General features: G+C 46.3%; 1 protein-coding gene across 11 annotated transcripts in view; it reads right to left on the bottom strand.

Annotated features, from left to right (window-relative positions):
* RUSC2 (RUN and SH3 domain containing 2) overlaps window positions 1-26,905 on the bottom strand; it is a 53,425-nt gene that overhangs the window by 7,286 nt on the left and 19,234 nt on the right. For 3 of the 11 annotated variants that reach the window (XM_085213219.1, XM_085213218.1, XM_085213216.1), the window contains exons 2-8: window positions 25,853-25,958; window positions 13,501-13,570; window positions 7,201-9,278; window positions 4,531-5,313; window positions 3,841-4,041; window positions 2,527-2,670; window positions 1,455-1,531 (exon numbers count right to left, since the gene is read on the bottom strand). In XM_085213219.1, coding sequence (XP_085069345.1) covers window positions 1,455-1,531; window positions 2,527-2,670; window positions 3,841-4,041; window positions 4,531-5,313; window positions 7,201-9,172 — 3,177 coding nt within the window. In that variant the 5' untranslated portion in view covers window positions 9,173-9,278; window positions 13,501-13,570; window positions 25,853-25,958. The remainder of the gene's footprint in view (window positions 1-1,454; window positions 1,532-2,526; window positions 2,671-3,840; window positions 4,042-4,530; window positions 5,314-7,200; window positions 9,279-13,500; window positions 13,571-25,852; window positions 25,959-26,905) is intronic. The other 8 variants (XM_085213215.1, XM_085213214.1, XM_085213213.1 and 5 more) reach the window with 4 other exon arrangements.

Raw genomic sequence — 26,905 nt, 5'->3', positions numbered from 1 at the left:
TGGCACTCCAGGGCAGTTGTCATCTCCAAACAGTCACACTGCTGCCCCAGAGTTCCTGACTGAAGGAGACTATTCAGCTTTGAGAGGAGGCAGCACAAACAATGCTGAGTATCACACAACAGAAAACATTTTTGGGACAAACAAGCAACTTCGTTCTGCCTGTGTTATTCCAGAAATGGGAGGTGAGAGACACAAGCAAAGACAGTCAGTCCCATGGGCAACCTAAATACACTCTGATGTTAGTGGGTTTGTGGTAATGGCCTTAGGAAAAGATCATCTACTCTAGCTGGGCAATGACTGATGCATTTTTTTATTATTATGAAGCCCTGTCATACATCAAGGGACTGGAGACACTGTGTTATGCTCTGCTACAGATGTCAGAACAGAATCAGAGGACAGATGGAGTAGGGAGACATAACTCTCCAGAGTATGAGAAAAAAGAGTTGTGGTACTTCATTATACCGTAAGTCCAGATAGCTTGGTATTCTCTCTTCTTAAGGACCATTTGTAAGTCCTTAAGTGTCCTGATTTCAGCTGTGATAGAGTTTTGGGTTTTTTTTCTTCAAAGCATCTGGTACGATGCTGTATTTTGGCTTTTGATAACACACTGATGTTTTGGTTGTTGCTGAGCAGTGCTCAGAGCTAAGGATGTTTCAGCTTCTTGTACTGTCGTACAGTGAAGGGGCTGAGGAGGGAGCTGTGAGGGGACAGAACCAGAACAGCTGACCCGAACTGGCTAAAGGGATATTTCATACTACATGACATCAGGCAAATAAATTTCAAAACTGAAGGGGATTGACAGCTGCTGTTCAGGAACCAGGAAGGCATTGCTCAGGAGGTGATGAGCAGTTGCATTGTGCATCACCTGTTTTGTAAATGTATATATAATTTCAATTAATATTATTATTTTCCATTTCTCTTCCTCTTCTGCCTCAGTAAACAGCAGTGGTTATATTTTATCTCAACCCATAAGTTCTACTTTGTGGGTTTTTTTCATTTTTTTTCCCCCAGTTCTCTCTCATCCCATTGGGAGAGGGGAGTGAGTGAATAAGGTACTTAGCTGCCTGCTGGGTTAAACCACAACAAGAGACACTCTCAGAAGAGTAATGCTAATGCTCTCCTTGCCTATAGCGAATTACAATTCAGGAACTACCTAAGGCAGACATCATTCCTGTGTGTTTAGTACACATTAGCAAATTTCCCTTCCCTTCATTTTTCCAATCTTTCCTTAAACACGTGTAGCATTAGCATCCTCAACATCACGGAGAAAGAACTGTCACACATTTACTGTCTACCGCATGAGGCACCATCAACTGCTTTTGTTTTGTTGCTCCTACTAGCTTTATCTGATGCCTCTTAATTTTTTAACTGGAAGAGAATGGAGAAACAGCCTTTTTCCATCCTGTCCCTATCACTTATGATGGTAAAAAAGCCATAAGAAAAACAAGACTTACCTTCACCCCTGGATCCCTGCTGGTTCCAAAGTGAGCCACAATCAGGTCAACAGCAGTGTTGATTGCCTTCACCAGGCCTAGAGGGAAATACAGAGTCAGAGCTGCTTCTAGGACAGACCCAGACCAAACACAAAGAAATCAGGCATTAGATACAGCATTTCCAAGCCATGTTCGCACAGGTCCCTCCTCTGCCAAAAACATGCAGAACCCCTCCTGAATCCTCAGCAAATATATCTGTGTTGGTCCCAACACTCACGTATCAGCCTGACAGTTCAACAATCTTTAGAAGAGGCTGAAGGACAAGACACCGTGTGGATATTCCCACAGCACAGGAGGTGGAAACATTACCTCCACACACCACCTCTTGTGGGACCAGGGACAGGTTCTGAGGCAAAGACAGGGCAGAAACAACATATTTAGCAGCTATGTAATGATGATCACTAAGAAAGCAGTAGTGGATATGCATCTGCATCAGCATGATTCAAGAATAGTAGTGGGATAGGGGAGAAGCTGCCATGTAGGAGTCACCAACACATAACTGGTAAAGGCACAGGAACCTTTCTGCACATCCCTCGTCTCTGACAAGACACAGAAGCAGCTGTCAGCAGTCATCACAGTCACATCTTGGCCTGCTTTGAAATTCTTTTGCCCACCCTGTCATATACACTATATTCACCTACAGACCCAAAAGACCTAAATGACTAAAACTCAGGCTAGCCCATCTGCAACACCACACAGATCCACAGGTCTATGCTTGTATACTGAAATGGGATTGCAGCATACTGTGCCATCAGTTCATGCTCCTCTGCCAGCCTGCTCTCTTTACACTTTCTTGTGGTTTCTTCTCATCATACTTCCTGGTAAAGTAGATGGAACGTATTTTTCAGCATATGGTATGGTGCAAAGGAAAATGAACATGTGCTGGCTGTTCAGGGGAACATCTAGTTACGATTCTACAGCAGAAGAGGGCAGGAAAGAAATCATTATGCCTACAGAGACAGAGAGAAGCACTGTTCACCTTATGCTGTGCTACACTCCATTCTCCACTGCCACAAGAGATACATGGACTCACCCTTCTTCTGCAGCAAGTCGATAGAGATGGACTCTGTGTTGCCATCTGGGGAGAGACAGAACTCAGCAGGGGGTTTCTCAGCTAGTGAGAAGTAGTCAGGGAAGAAGTCAGTGTAGGTAAGTTGGAGTTGCCTCATAGACTGTCCTGCATGGCCAAGACAAGGGGAAAAAAGAGTTAAATTCAATTAAATTATACCAAAGCCTCTCCCATATAGTTTGCTTTTCCCAGAAGCAAGCTGCACCAGGAGTCTTCCCTCCTGTCTGACCAAGACTGGACCAGCAAGGCTACAAGTTTGTTACTCCCCCAGAAACAGTATGCATGTTCAGCCTCAGAGCTGAACCCCAAAACTGACCCAGCATGTAGCTCCAGCTTGGCTGGGAATGTGTGGGCACTGGAAGATGCTGAAGGATGTTCACCCTTATGGGGCTGTGCTGAAGAAAATCTCAGCGTACCATACTGGTACATAGGGCTGCAGTGCAGGTAGCTGCAGCAGGGATATAAGCTGATCAGAAGGAGCACACAGAGAATCCCTATGTGGGACACAGACATTCACAGGCAATAAACAACATGCCTTCTGCTTAACCCCTGGGAGAGACTCTGTTTTCAAGGGGAGACTTCTATGAATGCTCTTTCATACAGCTTTATTTTCCTACAGACTGTTTCCTCAGTTCCATGCCAGGCATTCTCCCACAAAAGAGGGGTGGAGAAGCTGTTTGGGTTGGGAGAGGGAGGTGTAGAGCTTTGGATCTGATCACAAGAATACTCTCCCTCTGACATACCCTCCTGCTTCTCCTGGAGGACTCTCAAAGCTTCAACCAAAAGCAGATCAGTCCCCTCTGTCTTTCTCGCACTGTCTCTGGAGAACATGGAAGACCTTAATGGCAAAGCATGGACAAGCTGCCCCATGAGAGCTACAACCCAGCATCTAGCATGCTGATGTGGCTGGTGCAGATGAGCAGACACTGCAGGGCACAGACACAAGATCTTCAAGGGCCACAACTGCAGTATGAGACATGAACTATAAGCTGGAAACAGCCCTGGAGCACTTGCTGAGGTTTGAGCTGTCCCTTCAGTCCAGCCCAGAGCCAGACCTAACCGCTCTCAGCTCATGGAGAAGAAGAGAGGCTCCAGGAGTTGTACCCACCAGTAAACAATTTTCACCTTCCTCTTGTACACTACAGCCGCACTGTGAGTAGAAGCATCAACACTACTTCTCACAGCATGCAGACTGGTGACGAGGCCAGGCATAGCTGGGACACTGAACAGGAGCCCTGAGGTCACCCCCAGACCCAACAGCAGAAGGGCAGTGCGCACCATTCAGCTTGCAGTGGAAATGGCTGGTGTTGAGAGAGCCAGGGAACTCAAAGATGGGATTCCCTCGGTTCAGCCGGGGCTCTTGCTGTCTCCTGTCTAGGTTGCTGGCTAAGCTGGGCAGCCCTGAAACACGGTCCAGGCCCAGGGGATTCCTCCGCCTGTACTCTCGCCACTTCAGCGCTTGAGGGGAGAGGTGGTTCGCTACAATGCCGCAGGCAGCGTGCACCAGGTGGAAGGACATGAGCAGACAGGAGGGCGTGGAGGGCAAACAGGGAGAGAAGGATGAGAAGGAAGAAAAACAGAGAAAGAGAGACAGCAAGTTAGTTGAAGTCCAGTGGCATTTCAGGACATTAGCACATACATACAGAGGGAGGTGGTGGCCATAGCCAGGCACAGTAGGAGCCTGAGTAACCTGGGGGCTGTAGGCACAGGGAGGGCAGATTCAGGGTGCCAGCACCTGGCATGAGGAATGTGAGGATCAGTATCCCCCTCTGGAAATGCTGTGTAGGAGGCAGAACTGAAGGAACACACAGGCAGAGTGATGAGGGGAGCTATTGGGTGCCACCACAGCACCCAGACTCAATTTTGGTCCAGGTTGTGGCTGTAGGAAGGGTAGTGTTATGGGGAGCATCCATCATCAAGGAACTGGAGATGTTCTTCATCAGCACATACCAGTGGATGGGTACCTACCATTGAGGGGCCGTCCTCCCATGCTGCTCAGTGGACCAGAGCTGCTGGTCTCACTGCCACGCCTCCAGTGGGGATCTGCCTGGGCTCCCACTCGGCTCATCGGCACACTACTCAGAGAAAGGGGCAGGAGGGACCTGCTGTGGAGTCGGTACTCAGAGAACGGTGGGCTTGGCTCCAGAGGTGCCTCTTTCTTGGGAACAGGCCTGAGGTTCTCATTTTGCCTCGGGGCATCAACTTTGGTGACTTGAGTGGGCTGCATGGCGCTGACAGCAGGGGAAGACCTGGTTGGAAGCAGGCTGGCAGAGATGGGGCAGGACCTGCTCCTGGGAGGCTGGCTTTCTCCAGCTCGCTCAGTGGTGGGCGAGGAAGAGGAGTCCATGCTCTGAAAGAAAGGCACGTTGCATCGCACAGGAGAGTAACTGCCCAGTGGGGATGGCCGGGTTGTCTCCGGGGCCGTCTTCTTGATGCACCCATCATTAAGAGAGGCAGCTCCATCTGCTGAACGCTGGGTCAGGAGCATGCCATGGGCTTGGCCTCCAGCCATTGCTGACTGCTCTGCCAGGGCAGCAGAGTTCTGGGAACTCGAAGAGATCTGCTGGCTTGCAGGTCGGTTGCTGGATAAGCTGTAAAGTTGGGAAAGACTGGAGGCAAAATGGCTGTGCAGAGCACGAGTCTTGGGTGGCTTGCTGAAATGGTGCTGAAAAACGAACGGTTGGATGGGCAGTGTTGTGGGACGCTGGTCCTTGCTGTAGCGTACCACAGGCTTGCTCTCTGTGCCTCCACCTTTAGGGAGAGAAAAGGGGACCGTATGTGAGGGCAGGCAAAATGACAGTAGTCATGAATATGGTGGATCACTGGAAAAAGAGAACGTGCTCTCAGCTACTGGAGGAAGAGGATGAGCTAGAGACCAGTGCCAAAAAATGAGTGGTTCAAGAACCAGTTACACACATGAACTGGTAGGGTGAGGGCAAGTGCCTTCAAATGAAGTTTCCAGCTGTTGACAGCTGTCTTGAAGAGTAAGGTGTTGTACTGGGGGTTTCTCTCTCCTGGTCCAGCTTCCCACCCTTTCCACATTCCTTCATCCCAGAACAGCAAAAGCCATGGCCTCAGACACCTGCCTCTGCCCAGACAATGCCCAAAGACAGAGCCTAATGCACTGCAGTACTACAAAATTTTATATATCAAAGGACTGCTTCCTCTCACAAGTGCTGTGAACTCACCCAACTTGCCGCAAGTATTATGAGCACCACAGGTCTTAATCCAACCATTCCCCGCTCTCCTTGGGGTATGCTTGCCCTCCTTCCCTATAGCTAGCATTTAGCAGGGCTTGCTTTCTCTCTGGTTCCTTATCAGACCACCTAGGTTTGCATGCTGCTTTGATCTGGAGGCAGCTCTTCTCCAACTGCTGGCAGCAGTTCTCAGCACAGCTCTAATTACAGCCTTGCTGTTTTGCACGGGAATGTAGTGCAGCCAGGGATGTAGGCTATACTGCTCTGAGAGCTTCTGCTTGCCTGTTCCTCCCACTCCCTAAGTAGCTCCTGCTCCGTCCAAGCATTGTCTCTGCAACTCTGCTGCTCCCATGGCTGCCTTCTCTCCCTGCCATCCTGCACTAAGTGCAAGCTAAAGGCTCAAAAAAATCAAGCCAGGATAATGACCAAAAGAAATATCTTGCTCCAAAGGTCAAAATCTCTTTCATACCTGCACTTAAGTGCTCTTTCAGTCTCCTGCTAGAAATCTGCAGCGCATCAAATGGCACATCCTTAGCATATCAGAGGCTATTTACTGCAGCAGCCTGGTCAGAGATCCATTTTGGATTGGCTTTTACTTGTGAAACAAATACAATAACTGTCTAGAGCAGAGAGAGAGGGGACTCCTGCCATGCTGGAGAAATGGCCGTACCTCAACAACTTATAGAACTGTTACACAGCTTTCTCACCAGGACACATAACGTCAAGATCAATGTGAAAAGCAAATCAGGTACTACAAGCTTTCCACAGAAGGTGCAGGGAAAACTGCCCTGGCAATGGTCATGTGCCCTTCCAGAAGAACCTCTGCTGCAGTTCTGTGAGACGTAGCCAGAACATTACAGGCAAGGACACACAGATTCTCTCATCCCTTTAGGACTCATACTGTAAGTGCTGGCAGAGACTGTGCAAGCTCTCTGAGCCACACATCAAGAGGAGATGATTGGCTGTGCCACTTCCCTCCCCAGCTCTATCTCAAACAGATTCAAAAAAGAAAGACTGAAAAAGTACTCAATGGTTTCCCTTCTCTTTGTCTGCTTGGAAGTCAGCTCTGCCAAGTACCTGTGAATCTCTGTCTTGGGAGCTAAGGGGAGGTCATAGACTGAGGGAATACCATGCCCTAGAAAGAAGTCAGAATGAAATAAACATCCAAGCTGCAAACTCCCTAAGTGCTAATGTAATTTCCTCCCTTACATGATATTACAGGTTTGCAGAAAACCTCAATTTTCTAAAGAAACACAAGGACAAGCTGGGTCTGAAATAAGCATATCAGAACTTTGTCCCAGAGACTTAGCAGGCTTGGAAACAAACTGCACATACTCTGGTCTCTCACTACTATGCAGGTTCCTCTGCTGCTTCCCTCTAGTCCCAAAGAGTAGTCTTTTTTTTTTATTACTTCTCCATTCTGTCTAGTTTGACTCCTTACCGTCTGCTCGAGCTCTAACATCTCTTTGTCCATGGCCACTGGTAGAACTACCTGAGAAGTTGGCATCTGCCTCCGTCAGCAGGGTGAGAGAGGCTTGCTCACCTGCCCCATGCCCACTGGGGACGGTCTCATTGGGTCCTGAGTCTTTGGTGGAACACAAAGCCTGTCTGTCCCCAAAAGGGTGATTCAAACAGAAGCCCTCGCAGCTTCGGTTCAGGCCATGGATGAAGGGCATGGGTGGAAGACTCTGGCTGCGGTGAGCTCTTTCTTCAAGGAAGGTTGGGCAGTCCCGTTGTGCCTCAGGGATAGGGGAGAACTCCAAGGAGGAATCTCCACTGCACCGAAGTGGTGGCGAGGTGCTGTTCTTTTTCCTGCCTTTAGCAAGTTCAGCAAAAGATGTCACTCGCTTTGGTGGGGAGCTCTGAATGGGTATTGCTGGACTTTCACTCAACTTAATTGGACAGCTCACCATACGCTCCAAAGACCCCAGCCTGTTGCCAGGACTCCTGTCCAGGTTCTGATCATAGCTTCTGGAGCGCTGCCGGTTTGTGTTGAGGTTAGGTGGCGATACGTTTACATAGACCTGGCCTTCAATCATGTTCTCTGTGGTTTCTCCCTTTGTCTCCTCTTCACTGCACTCCACATTGCCTTCTTCTTCTCTTAGGTCAGGCCTTCTAAAAAGATAGTATTCAGTGGGCTGAGCTGGGCTACCTTTGGTCTGGTCTTCTGAGCAACTAGTTATGGAAGATCCTGCGGGGCTGGGAGATGACTGGGAAGACAAGTCACATGTGACTAGCTTATAATAATTCTGAGTAGCCACAACAAGCCGTGCTTGGCTCTGGAAGCAGGCAGTGAGGTCTGAGCTCTCTGAAGTGCAAGGCTCACAGTGGAGGTGGTAGGAGTTGCAGTTAGCATCAAGAACTGGTGAGGAAGAACGGTGACACTCACATGTCTTCCCTGAACTCTCCGGGTGATGAGACTCACAAGACATCTTGGACTCTGTGGGTGACGAATGCAAATCCAAGTAAAAAGCCCCTGTGTCTGAGTGGCTGCAGAAGGAAGAGTCACAGGACAGGTTGGCTGAATTCAGGTTAGATCGAGAATGGCCATTCATTTTATTGTAGAGAGCACTGAAGTTCACCAGCACCCCATCAGAGCTGTTGCAAGAAGAGTCACTGATGTAGCCCATCTGCTGGTCAATCACTTCAGACTGACTTGATGAACTGTAGCAGCGACAGTGTTGGAGGTCTGAGCTGGAACAGCTGCACGTCCGGCTATGCAGGGCATCATGGTTCCCCAGTGATTCACCTGTATTTTGATTCCACTCCTGGTCACCACCATCGAAGGAGAAGCTGGAGGAGCTGCCACGATTGCAGCTGCATTCATCAAGCTCCATGCGTTCTGTGGCCTGGTGGCACCGGTTCGCATTGTTCCTCTTCTGGATGTCATCACTGCTGATTTTGTCCTCTTGCCCATCTACCACACTGGATCGGCTTGCCATGTTCCAGGATTTCACAATCTGGTTGGAGTCGTGGAGGTGGAAAGGGTGCAACGTCAGCTCATGCAGATGAAAGGGAGGTTTGCCACCCACAAGGGAGTTGTGAAGGTGGAAAGACTTTTGACCCAAGTCATCCCCAAAGATGCTGAGATCTTCACCCTCAGTCAGTAAGAAAGGGTTGTGTCGCTTACTGGCACTAGGGACAACCAAGTCCCTTACTTTGCCTTCTTTGTTGTCTGAGGCCTCTGCTGAGGATTCAGAGGCCTGGAGAAAGCTGCTGTACACCAAGGAGTCGGTCTGTGAAAGGTCTCTTTCTGGAAGGGTAGAGGTGCGTGTAATGCCAAGATCTGGCTGACAGAAGGGGTTGGTCCTTTTGTTCACAGAGCAGCACTGCCTATCCGGGACCTGGCAATGCACAAGAGGAATGTGATGGACAATCAGAGTCTCGCCAGTCAGCTTTGGTGGACTATCCATGGTGAGGAATGCTCTTCAGGACATCAGTTAAACTGTTGCTACCCATGGACGGTGCGGCTGCACATGAGAAACTGGTAGGACACTTCTCATGAGGGAATTCAGATACCTAGACAGAGACAGAAATGCAAAGAAAGTCACTTCTCAATTAAGGCATGAATATTTGAAGCCTCCCTTGTTTGATCAAAGACTTCAAGGTCTAAGTGGTGTTCTTTGTCAGTACAAGATCCCAGTGTAAGGCTCCGAGCAACCTTTCCTCAGGGAAAGCATTACAAGACAAGACAGAAATGCCCCTTCCATTCCAGTCTCCTGGGACAATCCTTGTGCTTCCAGCTGACACTTCTCAAACTTCTCTGAGGGAACTTATTTCACTCAAGTAGCCAAAGAACTGCACAGGCTTTGGGTCAAAGGAAACCCTCAATGCTGATGGCGCCCATTGCACATGCACAGGAAAACCTGACACTTACCTCCTCATTCAGTTATTTAATGTATTTCACAACAGGACTGCTGTTACAATGCACAGACCCAGGATTCACACAACCAGGACACTAAGAGGCCAGCACCTCATGTTCAGTAAATAACAGTCTGTCATAAAGCTAGAGGAAGATGTTCATCAGCATGAGACATAGGAGAGCAGGGAACATATTCATTTCTCTTTCCCCAGCTGTCCTTGAGGACCAAACAGCAAGAGCTTTCAGAGCAGTCTGGAGAGTTTTCCTTTTTGCATTCTCTTCTGCATTTCAGAGAAAACAATGCAGAGAAGATTGGGGAAGGGCAGCTAAGGCACTGTGGTCAAGGAGAAATCTCAAAAAAACCCCACTGACCCACGGTGATCCCAAGGAATTCAAAACTAAATTAAGGGTCTTACATATCAATTCCTTGTTTTGGAAACCCTGGTCTGAACATCCTAGGTCAGCAATTCATATCCCATATTCCATCCTCAGTGCTCATATCCCTCAGCATCCTCAGTGCTCACAGCATCCTGGCACTGCACACTGCAATCTCTGGTCACTATTAGGCTTCCATCACTATTAGGCTTCAAAGTGACACTAACAGTATCTGAGTCTTTATCTACATAAACCCAGTGCTCATGACTATGAAATGACAATGGATTTGGAACAGAGCTGCAAAGGAATACAGGAGTGCAGAGAGGAAATTAAGAAATGTGGGATAAATGAAATCAGAACACTGCAAGCAGTGAGACAGCTCTACAGAAAGATCAAGAGCTTCAGTTCTGTCAGCTTCATGGCATAAGAATAGCAATTAAAAGATGCTAAAATAAAGCTGATCAAACTTTCTCCCACGCATAATAGCGATTCTCACAGATACAGGATGTTTTGGCAGAAGAAAAAAAACCCAGAAAGATGGAAACAGACCTAGGGTTTACAGCAAACACCCACTGATGTAGAAGTTGATGCTAACAGTGGTGTTAGTGAGCTGACAAGCCTTGTGGATCAGGCTAGACTCTACCAGAGACCCATGTGTGGGGCAAATGATACACCCAGAATTAGGCTCTGAAAAAGAAAAGTCACCTGGACCACACCCAGGGACCTACCAGGCGACCCTAAACCAGCCCTGCCAGTAGACTTCTTGGTGCTTATATCACCCTTCCCTCTCCCTTCACTGACTCCTCTGTCTCACAAGGCCCTGCTCCTTTCCCACAGTCTCTGCCATATTGACTGAAAGGAATGATTATGTTCTCCATCTGGTTCCTGAGAGTAGATTTTGCATGTTAGGGATTCCCACGATTACATCGTTCAAGAACCACTACTGGTAACAACAGCTTCTGGCTCTACGCCTAACGCAAACATGCCGAAAATGGTGTTCAACAGCTAGAGCTGTGTTTCTGCCCCATTTTGAACTTTGTGCATCACTGATGATGCACATAGCAGCACAAATCCTCACTTATTCCCCAGCACTGTGGGAAGAGCTAGCTCTGGTTCTGCAGTGCTTATTTGCTCATTGGGACCTCTCCTTCCCTTGTTACTACCCTGGTAGATGGTTGTAACACTTACATCATGCCTCTCCATAAGGTTTTGCTGTGTTCTGAGTGTCGCCACAATGCAACAGCTTGAAAAGCATCATTTTTCGGATACAAGCGGTGACAACCAAACGCTTCATTGCTAAAGCACATCTTTACTGCCTCTGGGAAATGGCTGCTTAGAGCACCAGCACCCATCTGCTGCCCAGCCCTGCCAAGTAGTGCACACCTCACATTGCTGCAGATGCTGCTGTGGGAGGACAAGGTTTGCATAGGCACACACTGACATTTGACAGCAAAATGTCAGGCGAGGCGACATACAGCCATTTCCCAGCTGTCTCTCCGCAGCTCAGCCCAGCTCTTTGGTTTTGATGGCAGCACAGGCTGCCCAGGCAGACTGTGAATCACTGACTGTCACATGTGCTGCAGCGGATGAATGCTGCCCGCACCTACAGCACATGGTTCCAAAGGCCAGTATCATACAAAAAATGCTGCCAGCTCCTGACAGGAGCCATTTTGATAGCTTCCTTAGGGATATGCACGACTTTTTTGTGCCCTAGGTATCACAAGTCTCCCTTAAGATATTCTCATGTCTCAGGGATGCAGGGAAGTTAGACAGTGGCACTGTCAGCACAAGGATCATTAATTTCCCAACCCCGTCCTCCCTGGCCATACTATCCACTGGTTCTCCTTCCAATTCTGAAAGACTGCAGAAGGATCCACTCTCTTCTCTTTAGGGTGTGATAGGCTGAGATCTGTGCTGGGTTGTAAAATCCAGCAGGCACAGTAGTTTCACATTCTACTGGGGTTGATAAGCTCTTTATAAAGCAATCCCACTCCTTTGCAAGTGGGGGATTTCAGAAGGAGGGATACACAGTTTGCATCCAGACACTTTTAGCCCAGTCAGTTCATTTTTCTTAATTATCATAGCAGAAGCACACAGTGCTGAAACCTGCTTAATCCTATGCACATAATAGCATACATAGCATTATCCAGCAACAATCTCTGTCTGGAAAACTGTGTCATGGCAGAGCAAGGCAGGGAGGCATGCAAGAAGCACCGTGACTCTAGATGCAACAGCCATTTTGATTGCAAATGTCAAAATTCTTAACCTACTCCATACTGACACCATCTGCTGCTGAAGGGGAAATATGGGTTGTCTATTCTGTCAGCTCAGACATCTCATTATCTGGAGATGCCTTTCATGAATTAAGCTAATGCAAAGCAGAGAACAGCTTTTCATGAGATATCTATGATGTGGTGGAGAATTATCAATGCTTGTACCCTTCATTATACAAAAAGAAAAAATTCTAAGTTGCAGCAAAGCTCTAGGTAAGCAGAGAAAGAGAAGTGCTGAGCAACAAAGGGGTGGTTTAGCACTGACCTGAGAGCTGCCTGCCAAGATGCATTATGCTTCAGAAAGGATACAGCACATTGCAGATAACAGACAACACAGCACTGCTCAGGCTCCACACCTCTCTCCTTGCAAGGCTTCTGCAAGGCCCCCAGTTTTTCCCCATCCACAAGTCTGAAGATGCTGTGCTAATTTGAGGGTGGTCAGTGCAGCTCCTTGGCTTCTTAAGTACTTCTTGCACTGAGAAAGTGCAAGAGCCATCAGAGCCTTGCCTGCAAATCCCGATGTGCTAGATGTGGCAGTCACAGAGCTCCAGGCATACTCCATTATTATCTCTCTGGTTACACTTCTGGAGTTTGCTGGCAGCTGCCCGCAAGGTGTGGCTGGGTTCAACAGACAGCGATACAGGTTTTCTCAGAATAGGTAATGCAATAGCAGAGAAGCATGCAGAGAATTTAGAAATAAATATAATTTCAATACACAGAGTCTGCATATATAACATGAAAGAAGAAGAGATGATCAGAACTCCCAGCTGGAGGAGATGCTGGCTGTTTGGAGGCTGGCTTTTCTGAACAGACTACTATTTCTACAGATCTCTGCCACTTAATCTACAAACTTGAATGCTCCGTGTAAGCCTTTAACTGTGAGGGTTCTTGCTGCGTCTTTCTGAATGGCTTTGGTTTCAGTCATCATCATCTTACCTCAGATAAAACAAGACACTGAAAGGTGAAAGATGGAAAAACAGGGTTAGGAGCTGGGCATCTGGTTTAATAGATGAGTTAGCCAAAATTCTTTACTATTAGAGCTGCTTGTTCTTTTGTTATGGTTTCATGTGAATCCCTGACTCCTACATGGCATCTGCATTAAGATGGCTGAAGAAATTATACAGATCTACAAAACAAACAGTTTGTGAGCTTGCAGACAAAGGCACAATACAGACGTCTTCTCATTGCTCTATGGGGGGAGAGAGATCCAGTTCATTCTCTGTCAGCTTACCTCCAGGCAAAAGGGCTGGAAGAACAGTGCAACCGGAAGGAACTCTTCGTAAGCCTCCACTGCTTTTTTCCTGCCTCAGAGAACAGACAGAAGAATGAGGGTAGCTTTTCTGGGTGGCCCTGGGTGAATACTCCAGGACCCAGTGCTAACAGTGGGGGCTGCTGCAAGATACAAGGATTTGATGATTCCTAAGTTTCTGCCTTAGCTCAGGGTGGTTCCTCTGTCATTTTGAGCAAACCCCCAGAAGAGAATCACTTCCCTTTCCACATCAAGGTGCTGCTTGGGCCTCAGCTTTTTTTTCAGAGGTTTTCATGACAGCCTGACTCAGCTCACTATCATCACATCCCAAAAATACATAGGATTATGTTGTGTTCAAAACAGAAACAGCAGCATGTGGTGGTCAGCGGTGAGGAGCCTGCCAGCAGGGATGACAGGGTGAGTGAGATGAAAGTAAATAGTAGATACATGCATGCCTAACAAACACACAACTAAGGATGAACAGGTACTGCCTCCTAGTCAGAGGAAAATAAGACCCAGTTGCATTGGGCACTTTGAGTTACAGAAGCCATTAGAAACAGCTCATGCAGCAGCTCTATACCAGCAGCCATGGGGCTGGACAGAGACCAAACCCGACTCTCCCAAGTCTGCGCTCTTCTGCTCGTGACTCACCAGCTGGCATGTGGCATTCAGCAGGAGACACTTGCAGGGCCCAACTTAAGAAGTAGTAGGGTGATCTGGGTTGGAATCTGCCCCTCCTCCTCCAACAGCCCATCCTCTGCCCCAACCCCCACTGCATATGCTCCTAATTAGCATATGCAAATCCACAGAGGAGAAAAGACTCTAATGTTGCTAGCTTTTAGTATTGCACTGAAATTGCTGCTGCATTAGTCTCTGAACACAGTATATCCTTTATATCATGCTCTAGTGGCAGCAGGGAGGAGGGACCATATTTGCATAGCATCTTCAAATTATGAGTACTATAAAAGCATATCTAGGATTTTACAAAAGCAGAAATTACACAATTCCTTCGTGAATGGATCCATTTAGGCACTGGAGCCTGGCTGTTATGTGATTCCCAAAGTATTCAAGAACCCATTCAGATAAGAAAAAATCCTATCAGCAAACAAAACTGCTAGGCAGACTCAGTAGCAAAAATACCAGGCTTAACTCCTCCTTGGCTGCACTTTCCCCAGGGTTTAGCCATGAACTAGGGCTGTTGCTATCAGCTGGCAGCCTCAAGAACATGCTCCTTGTATAGACATGAAGGACTGAAGACCATGTCTGCAGTTTTATGCAGAGAGCTGCTGTCTGACCAATGCCTGGAAGCATGTAAGATCAAAGAATCAGAGAATGACCTCAGGAGGAAGAGACCTTAAAGATCACCCAGTTCCAACTTCCTGCCATGGGCTGGTTGACCCCACCAGCTCAGCTGCCCAGGGCCCCATCCAACTTGGCCTTGAGCACCTCCAGGGATGGGGCACCACAGCTCTCTGGGCAGCAGTGCCAGCGCCTCACCGCCCTCAGAGTAAATAATTTCTTTCTAATATCTAACCAAACTCTCTCCTCTTTTTTTAAAGCCATTCCCCCTTCCTCTATCACTACCAGACTGTGTAAAAAGTACTGGAAGGCCACAATGACGTGTCCCTGGAGCCTTGTCTTCTCCAGGCTGAGCAAGCCCTGCTCCTTCAACTTGTTTTCAGAGAGGTGCTCCATCCTCTGAGCTTCTTCATGGTCCTCCTCTGGACCCACTCCAACAGCTCCACATCCCTTCTGTACTGAGGGCCCCAGACCTGGATGCAGTACTCCAGAAGAGGTCTTGGGAGGGCAGAGCAGAGGGGGACAGTCCCCTCCCTGTCCCTGCCACCTCTCTGTTAATGCAGCCCAGGATACCATTGGCCTTAAGGGTTGCAAGCATGCCCTGCTGCCTCATGTACAGCTTCTTGTCCATCAGGACCCCCAAGTCCTTCTCTGCAGGGCTGCTCTCAAAGAGTTCTTTTTCCAGTCTGCACACATACCAACCCATGTGGTTTGGCCTTGTTCAACTTCATTACATTCTCGTGTGCCCACTTTTTGAGCAAGTCAAGGTCCTCTGGATGGCATCTCCTCCTTCTATTACTGTCATCTGCACCACTCACAGAATCACAGAATCACTGAATGGCCAAGGTTGGAAGGGACCTCAAGGATCATGAATCTCCAACCCCCCTGCCACAGGCAGGGCCACCAACCTCCCCATTTAATACTAGACCAGGCTGCCCAAGGCCTCATCCAATCTGGCCTTGAACACTCCACGGACGGGGCATCCACAACCTCTCTGGGCAGCCTGTTCCAGCACCTCACCACTCTCTCTGTAAAGAACTTCCCCCTGACATCCATCCTAAATCTTCCCTCCCTCAACTTAAAATCATTTCCCCTTGTCCTGCTGTTATCTACCCTTTCAAAGAGTTGATTCCCCTCCTGTTTGTAGGCTCCCTTTAGGTACTGAAAGGCTGCAATGAGGTCACCCGCAGCCTTCTTTTCTCCAGGCTGAACAAGCCCAGCTCCCTCAGCCTGTCTTTAGGGGAGGTGCTCCAGCCCCCTGATCATCTTTGTGGCTCTCCTCTGGACTCTCTCCAAAAGCTCTCTGTCTGTCTGGGGGTTCCAGATCTGGCACAGTACTCCAGATGGGGCTTCACAAAAGCAGAGTAGAGGGGGACAATCACCTCTCTGTACTTACTGGCCACCCCTCTTCTGATGGAAGATCTCATCAGCTTGATGTCATCAGAAAATTTGCCGAGAACACATTCAATTGCACTGTTTATGTCAAGATAACATGGCTGTTCCCAACATATTTGTTATCTTGCTATGTGCAAACGTGATCAGGCAGCCATTCTTGCTCAGGTGTGTGCTGCAGAGATAAAAGAGCAAAAGCAGAATGGGCAACAAAGGACTTCAAGGGAAACAAGTTCTTGAAATAACTGAGGTATCATCCCACCCCAACTCTCCTTATATAAAACAGCTACAGATGTCAGGAAGCTCTCACAGGATTATCTTCAGAATTAGACACAGCATAGCATGATGGTTTGCTACAAAGACTGAAGTATTCAAGTGAAAAGGAGAAGCAAGGCAGGTATGGCATTTCCTCACAGTGATGGGGACCAGTTCTACCAGCCAGCCAGATTGTCTGCATCTGCAGAGAGTCGCTATTTTAAAATGCAGTCTTACAAAGAATTTAGTACGTACAGTGCGCAACCAGATCAGAAGCCCCAAAAGAAAACACAAACAGAAAAGCATCCTAGCAGCAGGCTGGTTTTATCAGATGCTTCTCTTCACACTGCATATCTAAATGGTTTCTCAAACAGCAGCTCCATCCAACAGCTGACTCCTGCCAAGACTGCAGAAAGCTTTAACCCTTCCTAGCTCTAGCTGCAAAGTGAGACTGTGTGAGATTAAAAGCTGCTCTCTGCACTGCAGAGCAGGCCTTGGTACGACCTTCCTGGTGAAAACAAGTCTACCAAGAACGTTGGGGCTTTTTTTTTCCAAGAAATACAAAATCTAGGGCAACTCTTGCCAGTAGCTCAGAAACAGTGGAGAAAGAATGATGAACATATTTAGCCTTCGTAGATCAAGAGCCCCAGGGAGGTTTTGTTTCAGCATGGGAACACACAGAAGTCTGTGGACTGAATAAGATGACCAGTTCAGCCTAGTCTTTCACCTTGGTTAGCAATGTTCAGAAGTTCTGCATTAGGTATAATAACCTGAAAGCGGGCAAATCAGTGATCATCTGCTCCATTTTCAACCCCAACACAGGCAGCCTCCATTAGAGAATGCCTTATGTCAAGAAGCAGATTTCATAACCTTTCCATAGACAGCTGGGTACTTATACAATCATAATGCTGCATGTTGACATCTCTGATAACACCTGATTTTTTTCTGAACTCTTGCAACCTTTGGGCCCTGTAATGTCCTGAACTAGTGATCTTCACAGCTAATTACACAGCATAGCCGTTGCTATCTGTTAGTTCTTTTGAGCATACCAACATTTATCTTCATTATTTATACTTGTTTAGGACAAGGAGAGCGTGACATTTTTTGCATTTGTCACCCCTCTGAGCAATCCCAAACTATTCAGACTTCCTCTGACCAGACACTGGTCTCCCTATACTTGTATGTTCATTTGCAAAGGATGAGGCAGAACTCAGAGGATCTGGATGAAACCACAGCATTAATTTATGTAAGAGAATATTTTCCATGGAACTAATAAAAGGCAAGCCAGACCTTCATAAAATACTTACGAAGCAGACCAGTCACAAATAATGATTACACATACTTTTCTTCTGAGAGAAGAAACTTATCCCTTACAGGGACTGGCAACACAAACCAAACACGGCACGTAAAGCTCCAGCCAGGACAGACAGCTATCAGCTGCCATGAGTCAGACATTTATTTTAAGATAACACTCTAGAAGACAGCTCATGTGCTAATTTGGCTTGGAATGATTGGGCTCAACAGAGCATTAAGGGTCTAATGAACTAAATCTGATAACCCTAGATTAACCAAGGTCTTCTGCTAAGGAAAGTCAAGCTGGGCTGCAGAGGATGCACAGACATACTCTTCTGGAGAAAAAGGAGAGTAAACAGGGACAATCCTTGGTGCTGTACTGGAGGAGCAGTTTGGAGTTCCTAGGGATGCATCAGAGTTGATTACTCTGTTTTAAACCACTTCAAGGACACTCAAGAGGGCGAAGGAGACACCTCAAGACTGTAGGCTCCCAAACCTTTCCAGACAGGACATGCTCACTTTTGAAAATTTTTCTTGAAGCTGCTGTGTCGTTTCTGTACCAGATGTCAAAGAAGAAGCATCTACAACAAGCAGTGAGAAAGAACTTGTCTCAGTTGAACCCTCACAATGAGATGGGCTTCAAGTCATCCAGGTTTCAAAACTCAGCAACCTCTCTCTTGAGCACGTATTATAAATAAACTAGGTAGTCTTGTTATTCACAAACAAGGGAATATTGCTGGGCTTTGAAGTTTAACAGCAAGATTCATGGGCTAGTTAATCACAGTATACATGAAAATTATTTCTATTATTAATTTCAAATAATTTTCCTTAACTCCCTGGAATATTTCCATGTTGCAAGCTGGGCAGCACATAAATCATTATCTTCCTTCTCTGTAAGATTCATCTTTTCTTATAATGAACTCTGCATTTTCTCATTTGATACAATAATTCCAGTTTCTTCCTTTTATGAGAATTTTTTTATTCCTTTTATGAGAATTTTCCAGGACTTTGTGCAGGTTTCTGGTAAGTTTCTCATTTCTCTCCAAGCCTGCAGTCATCACTCTGAGCTGGGGTGACTAATTACACACACTTTCCAAGTCAATAGTGAGATGTCCTCCGCTTTACATAGCAACACTAAAAAACACTGTACCATAACTTTCCATTTCTACCTTATGTACCCTAATGTTAAAATACAGCTGTTCACAAATAAGATTTCTCATGACCAGTGTTACTTCCAAGTACTTTCTGTAGTTTAATGCCAGATCATTTGGAACCTGTCAAAGTGTATTTTTGTGACTATTACGTTACAGCTTTATACACACTTATTTAAGTTAGCATCAAGCTCAAAAACTCAAGGCTTACAAAAAGACTTGCCTACAAGAAACAAGGGCACTTTTTTTTCTGCAGGTTTTCTCTGAGGAAAGGAGTTTCATTTCTGTCTGTAGTTTGTGGGGTTTTGCCCACAGACTGTTGGAGTAGGTGTGTGGGAAATTTTGCTTATCTTCATACAAATTCTCCTTGTGGGCCCTGGAGAGAGAACTGGGTCCTCAGCTCATGTCTGTGCTGAAAGAAATACTGTCTGGTGAATTTGCCTTATTTAACCAGGGAGGTCTGGTAGCTTGCTCCTTTTGCTTTTTATCAGCAGGTCAAGAGGTTTTTGTAGTGCTTCCTTTTCAACCTCAATTTCTGCCAAGGGGGAAACACTCAACAAGGCAGGAGATCAAAACACTGTCTGTGGAATATCCTCTGTTAAAGAGGGAAATCACCCTTCTGTAACTCCAGGACAAGTACAAATACATTGCTTCATATGAAAGTATTTCTCCACCTTGCAGTACCAAATCGTGTCAGTAGCACAAAGCCTGGTAGAGGACAGTTGCTCTCCTTAGGGTCTGCAAGGATTGTGCAGTCACCAGCCGAAATAGAGAGAATAGATAACTCAGTACATTACTGACTACTATTGGTGACTCAATAAGATACGGTGAAAAGCACACTGAACAACATACGATGAGTGTTGCCACCTTTGTGTCTTAACTACCCTCATGTCTGCTGCTAGTCAGCTGGGACATAGCTGTTTCCGACAGTTCCCTTCTTCCTCCTCTGTTATTGTGCCACAAACTGTCTAGTTCTACTGTACTGAGAGCTGAGATTTCAAGGAATGCAAGGTCTCTGTGTTTGTGAAGTCTCGCCTTTCTTCTCCCCCAGTCCTCTCTGAAAGGCAGAGAAGAAAGGAAACAAAGAAGGAAAGCAAATGGGAACAAGAAGGCTGTCAGGCTTACAGTAACAAGAAGTAATCACCACTTTCAGAGTGTTATTACTACAGTAATTATAAATAGTGTTTGCAGAAATGAAAATGAGGCAAACAACATGGAACGGAGGCACAGAGGAGACATCTGGGTGAGGAAGATGCTCTCCTCAGTGGCCATTTCAAACACCAAGATCTGCAGCTGGAGGATAAGTTTTAGCAGTAGGTTAAGTAAGATGACACTGAAGGTAGATGAAAGAACAATTTGCTGGCTACAGAAAATGTCAGAGTGCAGATGCATGCTGAAATCCATTTGCTGTCCTTCTGAAGGGTCAAGCTACAGTCACTGCTCACGATAAGTTACATCCAGGCAAAATACATCCCTCAAAAGTGACTACAGCTATTCACATGCTAACAAGTGGTGAAGGACAGTACAACCACAGCAAGCCAAACCTCGGGGTAGATGTGTCACTATAGCCACGGACCACAAGAAGGAACTAGGCAAAGCCAGGGAAGATGCTCAGTGCCTGCTAGCAGTGTCTTAGGACCAGAAATTTACAGCTCTGTGGGACCTTTGCATAGGACGACTGCTGACTGTACCACTTGGGAAAGATCCTAGCATTGGTCTACAGGGAAAAATGCACTGCAAGCAGGCACTGGAAAAAGTCTAACTACTAAGAACAGCAAATTGCACTAACAGTGGTGCAGATAGGCCATTCTCCCTGCAGAGAAGGACATCTGTGAGGACAACTACACTATTTGAGGTAAACAGAAAACGTGGCAAATCCCTGCTCTTTGCCATGGGAACCCAGAGAGACCAAAAGAAGGGGCCCTGATAAACAGGAAGCAGTTAAAACAAATTGATATGGCTAGTCTAACTATGTAGGAAGAAAAGACTCCTAGCTCCCTTCAGGAAGCATGCTTCCATGAGGGCCAAAGGAAGCAGAGAAATGACCTCATTGAATGACAGTCTGTGTTAGACAACATTTAGAAGCACAAGAACTTTTCTTCTGGGTTGATCGCATCATGGTTGAGCAGCTCATTAGCTCAAACATCACATGATAACTTGACTTCTTGCAAAATAAATAAATACATAAATAAAATAAAAAATCCTGCTACTGTTTGATTTAACTGGTACCAGAATGAAGGAATGCTGCTGAATAAAGAGAGCCACAGATGCACAGAGGAGTCTCTTGCAATTGAGAACCAGCAAGAAAGCAGACTCTCCCAGCCCAACGCCCACCTCCTGTCCACGTGTTCCATTCTTTCCTCAAGAACAGAGTACATGCTAGCCTGAGGTAATGGCAGGTCCCAGGGAAGTACTGGGCAAAAATCTGCTGCATATTTGCTAAGATTTTCCCTACAGGTTCTGATTTTTTTTTCCCTATAATTTACAGAGGAGCAAATCCCCTCTTGACAGAAAGACCTGTGAGCTCCCACCACTCTGTGATAGCTGTGCCACCAGCGCACAGAGTGCAAAATGGCAGTGACGCTCAGTCTCTGCTTCCAGAGAGTATCTTGTGCTGGAGAGAGAGGGATGGCCTGGTGGTAGTGCTGGTTTCCCATCACTTATCGAGAATGAGTACTAAGCACAGTGCCTGGCCTCCACTGCAGTTTCTTGATGTGAATGTCATGGGAAAAAAAAACCCTGCAGCATGACTGTCACTACTGCTGAACCACCAGCAGCCTTGTCCAGCAAGAAATATTTGCATGTGTCAGATGGATATAGAAAATACATTATCTATGTGTTTCTGAGGCTACAACACAATGGTGGTGGGGAAAGAAAGAGTTTATGAATAGACCTGCTCTTGCTCTCCTTTTAACAAGTGTGCCCTGGCCCTGAAAGAAGTGTGCACCACTTCTTTCAGAAAATGAACACTAAAATAATCTTCATTAAGAGATACAACTGGAGCAGAATCAGGGACCAGAGCCATTTTGACAGCCTGTTACTTTCATTTTGGAGACTAACCAACTTTCAGATGAATGCTGGGGCATGCAGGGAACCTGCTCATCAGACAACATGATAAATCCCTAAGACCAGTTGCCAGTGCAGCTGTAACTGATAGCTGATCATTACTATAAATTTCACCCCTTGCCAGACCAGTTCTCTCAGCTCCTTCAAGCCTTATCCTGAAGCCTTTTGCACAGCTCTGGAATGGTGCAACCTTCTGGCTCATTTGGATCTACAGACCAGACTGCCACAAGCTCTTTGCCCCCATCAGGACTCTTTGCACAAAGTAGCAAACGTAGCAGATAAGTGAGCTTTCTTATTTCCAGATGGATTTTAAGGGCTTCCACAAGTCTGGGGACAAAATTTTCTCATGCAAGTATGTCCAAGGCTGACAGGGAGGCATCTCTTCCTCAGATCAGTGTCTCACCTACCCATAGAAATCACATCTCTCACATTTTGTTTGCTTTTCTTGGGTTTAATTTGTGCTCAGGTCCATCAGCACCTTGCCTATTAAGATGAATTACACCCCAGAACCTATAACTTTGGACTAAATATCTTAAGCTTGTCCAGTTTACATCCAACAGAAGGGTAAAAAGCAAATAGCTCTGTAATGAAATCTTATTTTTTTTTCTTTTTAAATTTTATTTGTAATTAGCAGATCTTTTGCATATCAGGAAAAACAGTTATAAAACCATAACCAGCAAAGAGCTCAGAGAAGTACTGCAGGAAAGACTTTGATCATACATCATAATTGAAAAACACCTGGAATCACCAAGCAAGGTGAGGAAATTAGCAGGGTTCCTGACCAAACGGAATGAATAAACACACTGAGAATTATATTAGAGCTCAGTAGAAACATCGTCTTTGATACTGTTTTGGCATGAAGAAGAATATGAAAGCTGTGTCAATGACATGTTGACAATACAAGGAAAAAAGGGCACAGAAAAGGAAATAATCATTTGAAGTGGAAACAAATTTGAGCAGACAAAGGCACTCCAGTCAGAGGACAAAATATTCTTGATCCCAGAACAATGAGGAATCATCACATGACCACCACTGACAACAGGGCTTTCAACAAAAATACCCATGAGGAAAAAGAGGAATGAGTCAAATCTGCGTCCCTGGAAAATAATCAAGGTAAGCCTTACCTGTTCTGAAAGAGGAAGGGAACTGACCCACCTGAGATCAATCAACCTGCCCTTCAAACACAATACAGAAGGCATTCCAAAAAAAATTGGAAAACATTAATGAAACTGGGAAATAAATGAAAAACGGGGCAAAACACAATATTGGTTTGCCAGAGGTGTGTCAACATTTGGTTATCAGGTACAACACCAGAGTGAGCTCACCAGGAACAGCAGACTGGGACTAAAGCCATCTCTGGGACAGAGAAATCGTTTCTTGATTGCTGTTAAAGCCCCAGACACACTGACAGGCAACAATGGAGCTGGCCATTTCCAAGTCTACCGCATACACTCCTAAGCACCTGCACATTCTGCAATGCAGGTCCAGATGCCTTGGATCCAACTATACTTCATCCCAGCATTTTGCATCTAGGCAGTAGAGGAGGCACACAACAGCAACCTGATCTCCCTGCTGTGAATCCGTTCAGCTAGCTCCAATCACTAGAAGCTCTTGCCCATCTTTTAGGCTCAAGCCATCTCAAGACAGATAATCTCTGTGCACTCTCACTGCTTAACAGATGTTACTGTAAGTGTGACACCTTCCAGCTAGGCACATCGTGTGTATCTTGAGGAGCATTCCCTTCCATGTAGCAAAGAATGCAGCATCACATTTTTATTGTTAGATAAACACTGTAAACACACCATACACAAATTTTCTTCTACAACACAAGTACGCGTATGCTGCATACATATATTCTGTATCACAACCTGAACTCTGGACCATGATGCATCTACAAATGCACACATGTTGTCCTTGCCCCCAGCACTCTTCTGTGGGAGCCTATTCTGCTCCCAAATCATAAGGCAAGGTTTCAGGCAGGGGTGAGAAGGAACAGCAGTTAAGGAAGACCTATAGCACTTCCAGGACATCGTCACAGAGCTGTGAGCAGAATTCATTTTGCACCATGAAATCCCACACTTCACACCTAGTAGTCTAAACTGTAAATCGGGGTGCATCTTCTCCACTGAGTACTAAAGGCTGGAGGCTGAAGAGCCTTGCCGCTCCACGGGGATGGAAAGGGAGCAACTGCCTAGAAACCACAGCAGCAAAATGGTTCCTTCAGACAAGTGCTGTACAAAAGGCTGTGCGGAGGATTGCGCCTAATCTCAGCAAAGCTGCGGGGGATTCATGATGCACTGACCATCTCAGGGAACACAGGGAGAGAGGCTGGAGAATGATATTACCAACCACATATTTACACTCCCTAACCATGACAACCCACATATCCTTCCCTGTGACCTCTACCACTGGTTTCTGACCCTCAATTCTCTATTCTTCTAGCTCTGTAATGTTCCTCACATCTGCCTCTTCTGCTTCAAGATTCCTCTATAGCCATGCCAGATTCTCACCACTTCACTTCTATCGTCCTGTGGTTCTTAACATGCCTAGACATGCTTTATCTGAGCTATCTTCAACTTATTTCAATGCTCAGTTGCCCCCAGGCAGCTGCCAAGCTGGCACACTGCAGAAGGGTTTTGTGAAGAGGTCGGACATGCCAAGCTCACTCATTAGCAGCACCAGGAGGTAGGGCTCCATTAAGATCACATTCCTCTGATACCTACAACTGCAACCACACATTCTCAGCATTTTCCATAGCGCCACTGTTTGCTTATTTACTTAACATTACTAAGCTCCCATGTATACATTTGTCTGCAGTCACATCAATGCATCACAAATATCTAAATCCCACTATTTTATATTTTTCCTTTATTGTTATCTCTGTCATTCTCACCATTGTCTTTCTGATATACATCCTTCTCTTTGTTCAAGCTCTTCTCCTTTTGCATTTGCGGCAGCAGTTTGATGGAAGGATTTGTGCAGGGGATGGGGGAGGGAAGAAGAAGGAAAGCAGGGAGGGGGGAAAAGAGGGATTTGGTTATAACAGGAGCATGTAATTAAGCTCTGGTAACTGGTACCCAGCCTGGACCACTCATCCCAGTAATTAAAAATAGTAATTCCTCCATTATGAAATAACCTTTCTCATCTAATCTACAGAAAGAGGCAGGGAGAAAGCATTCATTTACATAGCCAGCACAGACACACCCTTGGCGACACAAAGGACTCCAGTCTGCACAGATCCCAGTGCATCATTTTGCACAGCAACAAAGCTTTACCTGCCACAGTATTTTATCCTAATGGCCTGTGCTTTTTCAGGCATTACTAGTGTTAAAAAAATAAAAATAAAAACGGTAAAAGCCAAAAGCCATAATGACAACAGTCCTTCCTCTGCCTTGTCCTTTGTTTGTCTTTTTATGGAAGCGCTGCCTGTCAAAACAGCTTTTGAGCGGCATAGCAGCATCACCACTGGGGATGGACAGAGAGTGTGACAGCTCGTGGGATCACAACAATCCGTGTGGGCTCGGCTGTCATGGCAGACACAATGGAGAGCTGTGCGATTGCACCAAGAAAGCTCTGTCAAGGCAAGCTCGCCTCTGCTCAACCAGCCCCAGACATGACAATCGTTATTTCCTAGCCACAATGGACAAACACGCATTCTGCACAGCAGTACCAGCCTCTTCACTTTCTTGCATCAATTATAATCACAACAGCCCCAAAGCAATGCAGTCTCTGAGCAGATAAAGCAGTCATAAAATCTTTAAGCTTCACTGGGAAGCTGGCAGTCTCTGCAAAAACAAGCCAGCCGTTTTGCAGGACAGTGAACGGACTGAAATCCAACAGTAGGGCAAACACTCACCCCACTAATTTCTCCATCTCACCTTTCTGCAGATCCTCTGCTGCCTGTCTCCGCTCCCTGCACATGCTCTGCTCCGGCAATGCTGAACACACTGATTCCAGCAGGCTCTGTGCTCTCTCACCAGGATGCTGTGGGAAACACAGAATCAATTTTTTTTATTCACAGCTGCATCCCTGGCAATGCAGAGGGTCTGCGCAATCACATCTCCAATGCTTCTGCTGCTGCTGCTGTGACGTTGCTGCGTGTGAAGGAGCAAGCATGCCCACAGCAGAGCTGCTCCGGCTTGCAACCAGTCCCTGCGGGACCTCAGACAAGGCAGGAGATGGGAGGGAGCAAAGAAAGAGAGAAAGGGAGAGAACAAATCAGGCTGGAAGATGGAGGATTGATTTTTACAGGAATCGGGAAATCAGGAAGATAGTATGAAGAAAAGCATAAAGATGAGTAACTACATCATAGGATAGAGCTGCAGCACCTTATTCTGTGATGAGCTTGGGTCTCAGATGTTGTAACTGATTGATTTTGTCTGGTTTTGTAAAGGAAAGCAAAGGGCACTGGAGTAACGCGTTCCCACCGTTGATCATGGCAGAGAGAGCCATTGAAGAAAAAACATTTATCTGCAAAGTAATGCACAGCCGGAGGAGGCTGGGAGGAAACAGAATAATCAGGAAAACAACAAGAAGCTTCTTGAAGCTTCTTTTACATTTCTGTAGTGATTTGTACTAAAGAGATTCATCAACAGCATCTATACAGTGCCCCCAAATACAGCCAGCCTGAGAGTGAGATGCAGCCACAAGCATGTCAGTCAGTGTTGAACTGCACACAATGACATGGATTCTGCAGTTCACCTGTCATGGGGAATCTCAAAGACCCAAGCTTGTGATTACAGTGCTGGCCATAACCTGGGCCAAACCCATGCACACGTACAAAACAATCCACAGCAGATCCTCCTTCCTGAAACAAAGGATTGCCACCTACAAAAAGCCAGGCTCTTCCGTTATCCTAGGAAAATATAGGGGGATTTTTTTCATCATTTCTTTTCACCCTGAGCTCTCTCCTTCCTCAGTGCAGTAATTCG

The sequence above is a fragment of the Meleagris gallopavo genome, chromosome Z (assembly GCF_905368555.1).
Source record: "Meleagris gallopavo chromosome Z, MGAL_WU_HG_1.1, whole genome shotgun sequence".
Classification (NCBI taxonomy): Eukaryota; Metazoa; Chordata; class Aves; order Galliformes; family Phasianidae; genus Meleagris; species Meleagris gallopavo.
The sequence above is the reverse complement of the archived record's forward strand: the minus strand, read 5'-3'. Positions and strand labels throughout refer to the sequence as shown.